Source organism: Semicossyphus pulcher, unplaced genomic scaffold (genome assembly GCF_022749685.1).
Source record: "Semicossyphus pulcher isolate SPU_LCO1_2020_fin unplaced genomic scaffold, fSemPul1.0.p SCAF_9, whole genome shotgun sequence".
In the NCBI taxonomy this organism is placed as follows: Eukaryota; Metazoa; Chordata; class Actinopteri; order Labriformes; family Labridae; genus Semicossyphus; species Semicossyphus pulcher.
Window position 1 is genome coordinate 473,831 of NW_027211770.1, and position 13,273 is coordinate 487,103.

Below are 13,273 nucleotides of genomic sequence, written 5' to 3' on the forward strand. Positions count from 1 at the left end.
ACCCATCATCATGCCTAGTGCCTACCGTACAAGCCTGTGGGGGCAGTGTTATGATCTGGGATTGCTTCAGTTGGTCAGGTCTAGGTTCAGCAACAGTATGTGGCCAAAAAATGAGGTCGGCTGACTACCTGAATGACCAGATTTTTCTTCCCTGATGGCATGAGCATATTCCAAGATGACAATGCCACGATTCATTGGGCTCAAATTGTGAAATTGTGAGTGGTTCAGGTAGCATGAGACATCATTTTGGGGCTCAGGGCTGTGGCTCAGTGGTAGAGTCGGTCGCCTTTCAATCGGAAGGTCGGAGGTTCGATCCCCAGCTCCCACAGGCTGCATGTCGAAGTGTCGAAGTGTCCTTGGGCAAGACACTGAACCCCAAATTGCTCCCGGTGGCATAGCCAACGGGTGGCATAGCCAACGGGTATGAATGTGATATCTGATTGACAGTTGGGCACTTTACGTAGCAGCCACCAGCCATCAGTGTGTGAATGGGTGAATGTGACATGTAGTGTAAAAGCAGCTTTGAGTGGTTGCAAAGACTAGAAAAGCGCTATATAAGTACAGTCCATTTTCACTCATGGATTGGCCACCACAGTCCAGACGTTAACCCCATTGAGAATCTGTGGGATTAGCTACAGAAACTTTACACAGTGGCCCAACTCTCCCATCATCAATACAAGATCTTGGTGAATGTGTGCCGTAATCAAAGTTAAAGGCAAAGTAACAAATTATAAGAGTGTGACTTTTTTATTGGCCAGGCAGTGTAGTAGTTTTACCTGGCAAAGTTTGCACTTGTCCTCATTTTCGTTTATTTTTTCGAAGGAGTTCCAAAGGTCTCTGCATTTTTCTCTGGTTCCGAATCTCACAGCGCCTCACCCGTTTTACCGGCACCTATTGCTATGCTTTCTTCTTCTTCTCCTGTTATTTAATGGCGGTTAGCAACAGCTTTCAGATGCGCTACAGCCTCTGGTAGTAGCACCCTATTACAACCAGGCGCTGGTGAAAACAAGGGAAAAAATATATTTTTATGGTGAGATAATATTCGCATGGACTCTTAGATTTAAGAAAAAGAAAAAAGACTACTTGAATATTTTAAATTCATGACCCATCCCTAATATGTACCAGCAACTAATAAATATATGTAATATGACATTGAATGAGCTAACAAGGCAGGTATGAGGAGCTCAGTATACCCGCTACATAATGCAAAGATATCAATACAGTTGTACTGCGGGTAGTTATACAACAATTTAACTCACCGACAGAAGCAGGAGCACAGACTTCTTGGATGGCCATATAGGTCCATAAATCAAACAGCAAGCCATATTATTTGTCCAATTTTTGTATCATAAATCCCGAAAAGCCAGCAACCAGCGGGACACATTTTATGTGTTCTATAAAAATAGGCATTTTGGGGCACTGGTTTAGCTCACCTCTCATACTTATTTGAAGCCAAAATATGCCACTGCCATCTTACTCTGATGACGTTATTTGGAGTCAGAGACTGTGTAGTAGAGTTTGGTGGTTGGAGCCTCGTTACGAAGTCCCGCCTCCTCCGCTGACCAAAACACATTTAACTTATTGAAAAAACAACGAAGATCCTGCACATCGGTATCGTAATTAACAGCAGATCAGCTTCTTGTGTTTTTTTCTGATACTTGTCTATACCACGTGTTTTAAAACCATACAATCTATTATTTTTACGTTACATATTACATTCGAAATTACCAATACAATTTGCATTGTATTTTGCCTCTACAAGATGCACCAAATTCAGGTAAAGAACCCAGTTAAGTCTCAGTTTGATGCAAAATTTGTACATGAACCAGAATGTAGCACAAAATGGAACTGAGGGTGCTGTTCTGTTTATTTATATGTGAAAGTACATTTAAAAAAATGTTGTCGCTTAAATTCAGAAATAAAAAATTGTGATCTCAATATTGATCAAGATAATTGTGATTATTGTTTCGGCCATAATTGTGCAGCCCTATGTCATTGTAATTATTTGAAGCCAAAATATCCCCAAATGGGGCGCTTGCGTCTTGCACTGGTGACGTTATTTGGAGATAGAGATGGCATAGTCGAGTTTGACGGGTGGAGCTGCGGTAACGATATCCTGCCCTTTCTGCTAACCTAAACACATAGATCTCGCACATCGTTGCAGAACAGCTTCTTGTGTTGGTCTGAAGTAGATATTTACGGTTATGGAAACTTCAGTGTCTGTAGTTACTGTTTTAGTTACATTCCTCTCTGTTGTCGATGAACACATAAATGCATTAACCTCATTCTGAAATGGGCAATTCTACATAATGAGCACTTATGAGCACAGGGGGTGGGGTGGAGGGGGTCTTCGAATAATGGTCGAATAGTTCCCATTGAATATCGTAGTATTTTAGCTTGAACTCCACATCCCTAGTAATCAGTTGTTTATGTATATCACTAAATCTCTCAGCACTGAATTTAATTGCATATATGAAACTGCATGAATTCTGTTTAGATGGGTCTTACTTAAATAAATACTGTCTATGCTTTCTTTTCAGGCTCCGTGAAGTGTCAGAGAAACTCAACAAATACAGTTATAATAGGTAAGTTTGTGTCAACATTTAAACTGCTACTTTGCCTACTTTAATGTTGTAAATGGGATCTTTACCATTATCATGTGTATAATCTCATATCTGTTCTTGCTTTTTCTCTTTTTTAATGCAGTCATCCACACCTTGGTCTTTTGGAGCAGGCAACCTTAAAACAGTGTGTTGTCGGTCCAAACCACGCTGGATTTCTCCTTGAGGTATTGTCGCTATTAACAAATAGCCTCTGATTTAGCTGTAATACATAAAGCAATTAGCTTCTTTTTTACTTTATGGTTGTGCAGGAGTGTGGGTTATAAGGTGGATTTAATAGATGGAGTTGTGTACTGTAAACAACACATTCTAAGTAGGCTAATCCAGTGAGAGCCTTGACATACTGTAGAGTCATGTATTATTGATCTCAGTTTGCTTATTTGAGCTCTGACAGAAACGTCTGTAAAGTTGTGCATGCAGTTGGAAGGAATTGTGTTCAGTGCATAATATGAAGTTATCCTGTCATTGTTTACTCAGCCATTGTGTATTAATAATCAGCACACGGTGATGAGTAGTGTGTTACTCTTATTGTTAAATCAAATAGCACAGGGTTTGATGTCGTCAGAACATAAATTATATTTTGTGGTAAACTACACCTCTGAGATAAATAAACACATGCACATACATACATGCACAGAGAGAACCATATAGACCCGTGTGAAAGGCTAAATGTTGTGGAGTGGTTGACTTTATGATGCTGGTAACAAGAGATTTTAGTCTTCAATTCCTTTAACAACTGAAATGCAACGGTACTATCAGATTTTACCTTCTGTAGAGGTTTGCATTCATCAAATGTGTGACTAAAAAAAAACCAATTCATTTTTTTAGGATGGACGTGTGTGTAGAATCAGCTTTGCTGTTCAGCCTGATCGCCTGGAGCTCAGCAAACCAGATGGAAGCGATGGGTGAGACACTTCTTACTGTGATCTGTCCCGGAAAATACTGTAGCTTTGGCACTGAGTTGGTGAAAAGATTGCTTGTGGAGATGTCTTTTATAGAACACAATGAAAATGCTCAGGCTCACTGATGGTGGTCGTTCTACTTTGACTTCAAGTGTGACCTTTTGACACATTATGAAGCATTTAGTAATGTTTTCACTGCTATTGCTAACAGCTGAGCTAAAATATGATCACTAGCAAAACTGAGGTGCCTGAAAATGACTGTCGGATAAGAGAGGAAGGAGAGAACTATGAGTGCTTGATCAGAACCACTGCGAGTTTCATTGTGCAGCAGATTATTGAGCTACTCTAATGAAGAGTTTATTTTTTATCGGCGATGGAATAAGTACTAAAGAAAAGAGTAATATCAGAGTGTATAAATACTCAATTACAAGCAAAAAAGCCCTGCAATAAAAACTTAAGCAATGCAATGATTAGGATCAAAATATTCTTACAGTACCATAATTTAAGGTAACCTACTCATTGTGCAGGATTGCCTATTTCAGAGTAATATGTTTAATATCAGTGGATTATTATTGAAGGATTACTGCATACACCACTTCTAAATGTGGAGCTGATTTTAACAACTTTAAATATTATTCTTTAAATTCAGTGGAGTAAAAGTATATATAAATACACATGCAAAGCACATTACCTGAAAATTACACTGCTACTATAAGTTCAGTAAGTTCCCTGTGTCATGGCATCAAAATTAAATATCATTCATAGAAAAACAGCTGGTGATGGACAACAAGCTCTCCATTATGCGTGCTCATCCTGTGACGCGAATAGTAATAGTAGCTAATAGTACTTGCAGCTAATAGTACTTGCAGAAACACACACGCGCGGCAAAAAAGATAAATCCCACTGGACAATTCAGCTGTGTGATCCAGCAAAACAATAAGTAAATAAGCATTTACAGCCTACCTTTCTTGGATGTTAACTTTAATAAACATAAGATCCTGTCTAGAGCCTGACCGATTTATCGGTCAGCTAATTGTATCGGCCAATAATCGCACTTTGCAGATATATTGGTATCAGCGTATATGTCCCCCAATATGCCCTGATATGTATTACTTTAATTTTAGCAGTGCTGTGGGACAAAGCCATTACACCTCCTGACAAGCAGAGGGCACAGTTACAATTTCAATAGCATGAGAGCCAGGATCTCTATCTTTTTTTAACAAAATACAGCTGAAGTCAAGAAATGAAACAGCCACCTAACTCATGGTTACAAATATAAACTAGAGCCCGACCGATTTATCGGCCGATATTCGCACTTCGCAGATATATCGGTATCGGTGTATATGTCCTCCGATATTAATACATTCAATTTTAGCGGTGCGATGGGAAAAAGCCAACGCACCTCCGGACAGGCAGAGGGTGCTGTCTTAATTTTGACAGCATGAGAGCCAGGATCTCTATCTTTTTAACAAAATACAGTTGAAATCAAGAAATGAAACAGCCACCTCACTCATGGTTACAACTATAAACCGGCACAAAAATGACAATTACCAACATACGCAGAACTTGTTCTAAACAGACACATTAAAAACACTAACAAAATAATTTTTTTGCATTTTGGAACATAAATAGCAAACTTAACAACTTAAACTACTCAGTCAGCACTAGGCGGCAGGCATGATGGGAAATGAGGACGTCCCAATCGCTGCCAGAGTGCGCGTCATGGCGAAGGGAAGCATTATCTTTCCCATACAGAACGAAATATTGTGAACAACAAACTGTGTTCTACCTTCTGCGCATCTAAACTGCGCAGACGTGGTCCCGTGTGTACAGTCTGGCTCTCAGTAAGTTTTAAATTCGATAGTAACAAAGGTACAGGAGCTTTAAGCTTTATTGTCTGCTAGTTTCACAGCGGTTACGCTCTAAACAACAAGCCTACACGTCTACACCTCCGTACAACCCCCGCAGGAAGATGCAGGATCTTGTGTTAATAAGCCATCGTTGCGCTGTCGCAGACTATATGCGTTTGTCTACTCCGCCCTCAGCACACCTGCAGCTCCTCACAGCAGTCAGACACAGATGCGTGCGGACTGTCCTCATTCACAGAACGGCAAATGAAGACGTTTTGTGAAGTCCCTTTCACGTCTCATAAAGATGTTAAAGTTACGATGTTACGGTGTTACAGACAGACAGAGCAGAGCACAGAGCTATACTCGCTTATATTTAAGATTTTATTTTAGTGCTATTTAAGCTGCTACAGAAACACTATTTTAGTTGAATTTTTTATGTCATGCAAATGTGACAATATCTTTTCAGATTTGGAATTTGAATATTTTCATTTCAGATACATTTTGAACATATGTGAATATATCGGCCGATATATCGATATTGGAATTTTTTTACTCCCTAATGTCGGAATCGGCCCCAAAAATCCAATATCGGTCTGGCTCTACTATAAACCAGCACAAAAATGACAATTGCCAACATATGCAGAACATATGTTCTCTTAACAACTTAAACTACTCAGTCAGCACTAGGCGGCAGGCATGATGGGAAATGAGGACGTTCCTATTGCTGCCAGAGTGCGCGTCAAAGCTGAGCAGAGCAGCACACACAGCAAGGGAAGCATTATCTTTTCCATACCGAGTGAAACCTTGTGAACAACAAACTCATGTTAAAATCACAGTACTCAGCCGAAGAAAGCTTGCTTTCAGAGCACTGCTGTTTTTACCCTCTGCGCATCTAAACTGCGCAGACGTGGTCCTGTGTGTACAGTCTGGCTCTCAGTTAGTTTTAAGTTCGATAGTAACAAAGGTACAGGAGCTTTAAGCATTATTGTCTGCTAGTTTCACAGCGGTTACACTCTAAACAACAAGCTTACACGTCTACACTTCCGTACAACCCCGCAGGAAGATACAGGATTTTGTTTTTAATAAGCCATCATTGCGCTGCTGCCAGGTGTGTACGTCTGTAGGTGTACTCCGCTCTCCGTCACACCTGCAGCTTCTTACAGCAGCGAGACACACACGTGACCGGACTGTTCTCATTCACAGAATGGCAAATGAAGACGTTTGTGAGGTCCCTTTCACGTCTCATAAAGATGTTAAAGTTACGATGTTATGGTGTAACAGACAGGCAGCAGAGAGATAGCCATGTCACCGTGATGCTACGTTTTGATTGAGTCCCAACCTGCGGACTGTTCGCTGAGCTCCAGACCTCTGCCCGGCGATAGACAGTCCATAGATCGTCCAAAATGCCCCAAACAGAGCAGAATAATAAGAATAGGAACACAGACAAAGGGCAGATCCTCTGCAGATACAGACACCATCTCACACCTCTCCTGGATTATGATGTTGATTAAGAGGGAATATTTAATATGGAAAATCCTGCTCATTAAGCCTTTATTACTATTATTAACAGTATCAGAATGCCAAATGAGCTGGTCTGTGTTTAGCGACTTTTATCTTCAGCAGCACTGTGTGAAGGTGGGAAAAACAAGAAAATCATTTTTTGTTCCTACTTTTGTGTGTTTTTGAGTTATACTCACTTTTACTTAGTTGATATTTTATTTTAGTGCTTTGTAAGCTGCTACAGGAACACTTTTATTTGAATTTTGTGTGTCATGCAAATGTGACGATAACTTTTCAGATTTGGAATTTTAATATTTTAATTTCAGATACATTTTGAACATATGTGAATATATCGGCCGATATATCAATATTGGAATTTTTTTACTCCCTGATATCGGAACTGGCATCATCCCCAAAAATACAATATCAGTCGGGCTCCAATCCTATCCTGACGGCATGTCAGGAGATATAAATAACTAATCAGTTACGCTGCTGTGCCTCAAGCGTAAATGTTAAGTTTAGTTGCTGCTCTAAAACAGTCAAAAAGTTAACAAAAGGATATGGAAACTTAAAATAAAAGGGCCAGGCTTACACCTGTCCTTATTAACTAGGACAAAGTTTGTTGTGGTTTTAGTTACGAAATAGCAACATGTCGACATGCTGGGGGAATAGTCTGATGCGCTGTCTGTTGACTGTAAGACCCGCCGCGGGATGGTACCGATGTCCCAGGAACGTGGAGTAGATCTGCGAAAAAGTAGATCTGCAAAAAAGTTTTTTCTTTTTTACTGTATAGATAGTAACAGTTAGTATAAATATATAGTATTAATCAGTCGACATTCTTATTGTCAGTTACATGGTAAATTATTAACATCCCTACCCCGCATTGATTCCATTAAGTAACTTTTGTAAACTGGACTGCATGGGAAAAAACAAAACAAAACAAAAAACTACAAAGCGAGTACTCAAGTAATCGTTTAAGCAATGGGCCGAGTAATCAAAATGTTGAATTTCTGCATCCCTCGTGTCTAGACAAAACTTTAAATCCCCTCCAATTAGAAACACCCCAGTCGCTTGTGCTATAAGGCGGAAAATATTTTAAATAAAGGCTGGGTCATCAAAGTTAGGGGCATAGATGTTAAATAGTGACCAAGATTACATATGCCCATGGACAAGCACAAACCTGCCCATGAGGTCATGTGTCACCTTTGTAACTATAAATGGGATGTTCCTATTCATAAGGATTGCAGTTCCTCTGGATTTCGTGTTAAATGAGGATGCAAGCACCTAGCCAAACCACTCTAGTTAGTGTAATATGTTCACTGTCTGAAGGAATATCTGCATTGAGCTTCTTCAAATATGTATAAACTCTTTCCCTTTTGATTGGGCTATTCAAGCCCTTGACGTTGAGTGTTAAAAATGTAATTGGGTTCATAGTAGGATAATAGTCTTGTTATAATCCTCTCTATTACACGACAAATCTACAATTGACATAGATTCCAGCACTGTGTGATCACTTGGATATCTCTCAAAATACAGAAATGGTAAACTAAAGTACACATAGAATAACACATTAAAACGCATCTTGTCCCTTCTTATGTTATTCACATCTTGTCAGTGTTTTAACCAAACTGTAGTTGAGAATGAGCAACTGAACGGGGGTATCCTGAGAGGGGTACGCTTAACTGTAGACTATAATAAGGTTCAATTCGACAGCAGGAACCAGGGTCTAAATTTAGTTACAGGGTAATTGACTTAGCCCCTGAAAAGTCCCTGCTCAGGGGGTAGGGCTTTGCAAAGGTCCAGGTTTCCTTATAAAAAAGATAGACCTGTGGGCTGCTGTTATGTTAATTATACAGTGTGTCATCAACCATTTCTAATGGTGTTCACATCTATGTTTAATCAGCCTGATCTGCACAGTAACAGTAACTTTGTGAAATGAAAACTCACGTCTCGGACAGTTCACGGAGCGGACGTGCTGCGGAGTGTTTTTTTAGCGGTTATACCCAGGGCTGCACTGAAGTCAGGATAAAGACTCAAGATGTTGTCCCGGTAGTGGAGTTTATGTCTGCTCAGCACAGAGCCTGCTCCTTGTCTTGATACTGGTGGAAACATACTATGATTGATCGAGGAGCAGCTCCTCTGCAGGCCTTGGGAAGGAGAAAGTGGTTAACCCTCTCCAGCTCTGGTGGCTTGTCAAACACCCATGTCCCATGATTTCCATCAGAATTTTAGAAATAAATTGAATGGGGTCTTGATGTGAAATGATGGTTAATTATGTGAAACAGGGGGGCCCTCTACCTCGCATCTCTCTCCAATGCTGCAGTAACTGGAAGTCTCGTTGTGCTTGTAAATGTTTTAACAATTCATTGATGCTCAGGGTCTTTGTTGTCGAAGGTTCCATGCATTCCTGGAACATAAGTGTTGCAAATATAAAAATATGTATGCCTTATTTTGATCTTGACACTAATCAACCAACATGAAGAAGATCTTAATTTATTTTAGTAACTTTCTAAAAGCCAGTTGCCTTCTATTGCTGTCAAAATTGGCCAAAAGTTAAACTCGATTTTTCCCTCCAAAAAACACATGGAACTTTTAGAACTATTTGAATATCTATTTTTGCGCAATATGTCCACAAGAGGGGATACCAATACGAGAGGCAAACTTGCAAAACTTGCAGAGATATATATTGAATTGCCTTTTTGCCTTCAACATAGGCTTCTGACACCTTGCAAAATATACAAATAAAATAATTAAGTCAAAATAGAACGGACATTCAGCGCTCTGAGTGAGCTGTGCTATGACAGCTATATACGTTCAAACAGTCAACAGGTCTTTTCAAAAAATTAACACACCTACACCTGTCTGTTATGCTGGGGGTGAAAATCTCTCTCTCTGGCCGGGCTGGGGTTTGAATTCTCCGCCATCATTAACACATGCCACACGGTTGTTGCAGTAGCTTGATTCAGCTAGATTAAAATGAATTATTAACCTATAAAGTTGTGTGCATTCAAAAATGCTTGGTAACCACGAGAGGACATACCGCATGGAAAAACGTTCTTTTTACAGGAAGAAACCTCGAGCAGAACCAGGTTAATGTTAGTTGGAAATTGTAACGGTAGCAAGCGTTGTGAGTTTGTTGCTTCAATAATAATGAGTGTGACGGCTGGGTGCATGTCAACTGAGCGTCTGCTGTGGATTCAGCTGGGCTGATCCTGCCAGCCCTGTCTTTCTAAATGCGTTTTGCCTTAAGAAAGGCAATAAACAATTTGAATATATTTGCTTTATGAAAGTCATTTAGATTCATTATATACAGGAAAGATGAGAAGATATCGGCACCATATATCGGTCATTGGCCGCCCTGCTCTCTAAAGATCGGCATCAGCATTGGCCATTGAAAACCCATATTGGTCGACCACTACTCACTACATAACAGATGCCTGGCAGCTCGAGTCTCGCATACAAACGCGAGTGATGCATGAAAAGCGACAGCTGTCAATGTGAATCTGTAGTTGCTCACACACAAGCTGAAAATTGATCTGAAAGAGCTGTCGAGCACTATTGTGATTGTTTTGAAAAACATTAAAAATAGGAGTTTTACAGTTTTATATGTAGAGCCAGACCCATATTGGATTTTTTGGGCCGATGCCAATTCCGATATTTGGGAGTTTAAAAAATTGCGATATCGATATATAGCGGCCGATATATTCACATATGTTCAAAATATGAAATTAGAATATTAAAATTCCAAATCTGAAAAGTTATTGTCACATTTGCACGACACACAAAATTTAAATAAAAGTGTTCCTGTAGCAGCTTAGCACTAAAATAAAATATCAAATTAAATAGAAGTGAGTATAACAAAAACACACACAAAAGTATGAACAAAAATGATTTTCTTGTTTTTCCCACCTTCACACAGTGCTGCTGAAGATAAAAGTCACTAAACACAGACCAGCTCATTTGGCATTCTGATACTGTTAATAATAGTAATAAAGGCTTAATGAGCAGAATTTTCCATATTAAATATTCCCTCTTAATCAACATCATAATCCAGGAGAGATGTGAGATGGTGTCTGTATCAGCAGAGGATCTGCCCTTTGTCTGTCTTCCTATTCTTATTATTCTGCTCTGTTTGGGGCATTTTGGACGATCTATGGACTGTCTATCGCCGGGCAGAGGTCTGGAGCTCAGGCAACAGTCCGCAGGTTGGGACTCAATCAAAACGTAGCATCACGGTGACAAGGCTGTCTCTCTGCTCTGCTCTCTATCTGTCTGTAGCACCCATAGACTGTATAAAAAGATGGACGACATGACAGCTCCCTAAAAGTGAAGCCAAACATTTCGGGCGCCCCCTGCTGACTGGCTGCAGTATAGGTCATAAAGCCCGCCTCCTCCTTGTTAACAGGTGGGACATGGGTCAAACTTTAAAATCAAAATACACGCCCAATTTTTTCTTTCTCAAACGTGATTTCTGTCATTACAGCTAGTTCTTATCAGGCTGATTTACGTCCAAGTGTTCATTTTTCTGACAAGTTTATTTTTAATTAGTTATTTGATGCTGTCAAAATAATGATTGACAGCTCTGTTGACAAATTCGGCCCCTGCAGCCCATCCGTTCTGGGTGAGCAGAGCGGAGGACGATCCGTGAGTGGAAACGTAACTAAAACAATCACTACAGTTATTGAAGTTTCCATACCTGTGAACGTTAACCTCAGACCAACACAGAGAAGCTATTCTGCTGTTAAACACACCGGTGTGCGGGATCCTTGCTGTTTTTTCGGTAAGTTAAGTGTGTGTTTGGGTTAGCGGAAGTGGCTACGGCCGTTTGACTCGCCGATCTCTACCGCGCAGTCTCTGGCTCCATATGACGTCGCCATCGCAAGATGGCAGCACCTAACACGGGGGCTATTTTGGCATCAATTTTGTACAGTGGGAGCAGATGGAGACGCGTTGTCCATAATATATACAGTCATTGGTAGCACCGTAACATCGTAACTTTAACATCTTTATGAGACGTGAAAGGGACCTCACAAAACGTCTTCATTTGCCGTTATGTGAATGAGAACAGTGCGCGTGCTTGTGTCTCACTGCTTTAAGGAGCTGCAGGTGTGACGGAGGGCAGAGTAGACAGACGCACACACCTGGCAGCCGCGTGACGATGGCTTATTAAAACAAACCCTGTATCTTCCTGCGGGGTTGTACAGAGGTGTAGACGTGTAAGCTTGTTGTTTAGTTAAAACTAACTGAGAGCCAGACTGTAAACACGGGATCTCGTCTTCGCAGTTTAGATGCGCAGAGGGTAGAAACAGCAGTGCTCTGAAAGCAAGCTTTCTTCGGCTGATTACTGTGATTTTAACATGACTTTATTGTTCACAATGTTAAGTTCTGTATGGGAAAGATAATGCTTCCTAATGCTTCCCTTCCCGTCCCTGCTGCTCTGCTCAGCTGTGACGCACTCTAGCAGGGATTCGGACGTCCTCATTTCCCATCATGCCTGCCGCCTAGTGCTGACTGAGTAGTTTAAGTTGTTAAGGTTGCCATTTATGTTCCAAAATGCAAAAAAAAATTAAGTGTTTTTAATGTGTCTGTTTGGAACATATGTTCTGCATATATTGGTAATTGTCATTTTTGTGCTGGTTTATAGTTGTAACCACGAGTGAGGTGGCTGTTTCATTTCACGACTTCAGTTGTATTTTGTTATGAAGACTGAGGGCTTGGCTCTCATGCTGTCAAAATTAAAACTGTGCCCTCTCCTTGTCAGGAGATGTAATGGCTTTGTCCCACAGCACTGTCAAAATTAAAGTAATTTATAACCGAGCATATGGGAGGACATGTGCCGATACTGATATATCTGCAAAATGTGAATATCGGCTGATCAAATCGGTTGACTAATAAATTGGTTCGGGCTCTAGTTATTTGTTTAAAAATATTACTTTAAAATGCAAGATTCTGATTAATATAGATGTAGCTGGCCTTATTTAAGTATTTGTTATTTCGCATAACTTGAACTTGTTTTTCTTGAAGTAAATTGCTAAACAATGTTTATTTTTACAAGTCACGTAACAAGTCTAGAAGCTCTGTTTTTCGTTCTCTACTTTTAGCATTTGAGAGCACGCCATTTCTACTTTTCCCTGACTTATTTTCTCCCGCTCTCGGCTGGCTCCTCCATGTGTCTGTATTCTCACACACCAACTGGGTCCAGTCGCGATGTTTATCTGAGATTTGATTGGCTGAGTAGCGTCAAGTGTGATGATTTACAACTAGGGATGTAACGATACACTCAACTCACAATTCGATACAAATCCTGATTCTGGGTTCACGATACGATAAGAAAAAATACGTTCTATTAGGCTATTTGGGACTTTTAAGTCTGTTATCTTCAAACAAAATAAGTCCCCGT

At 40.2% G+C, this 13,273-nt stretch overlaps 1 protein-coding gene across 4 annotated transcripts in view; it reads left to right on the top strand.

Moving 5' to 3' along the window:
• Positions 1 to 13,273, top strand: part of ubr5 (ubiquitin protein ligase E3 component n-recognin 5) — an 85,131-nt gene that overhangs the window by 9,873 nt on the left and 61,985 nt on the right. For all 4 annotated transcript variants that reach the window (XM_069657066.1, XM_069657067.1, XM_069657068.1 and 1 more), the window contains exons 2-4: positions 2,541 to 2,585; positions 2,707 to 2,788; positions 3,450 to 3,526. In XM_069657066.1, the coding sequence (XP_069513167.1) occupies positions 2,541 to 2,585; positions 2,707 to 2,788; positions 3,450 to 3,526 (204 nt within the window). The remainder of the gene's footprint in view (positions 1 to 2,540; positions 2,586 to 2,706; positions 2,789 to 3,449; positions 3,527 to 13,273) is intronic.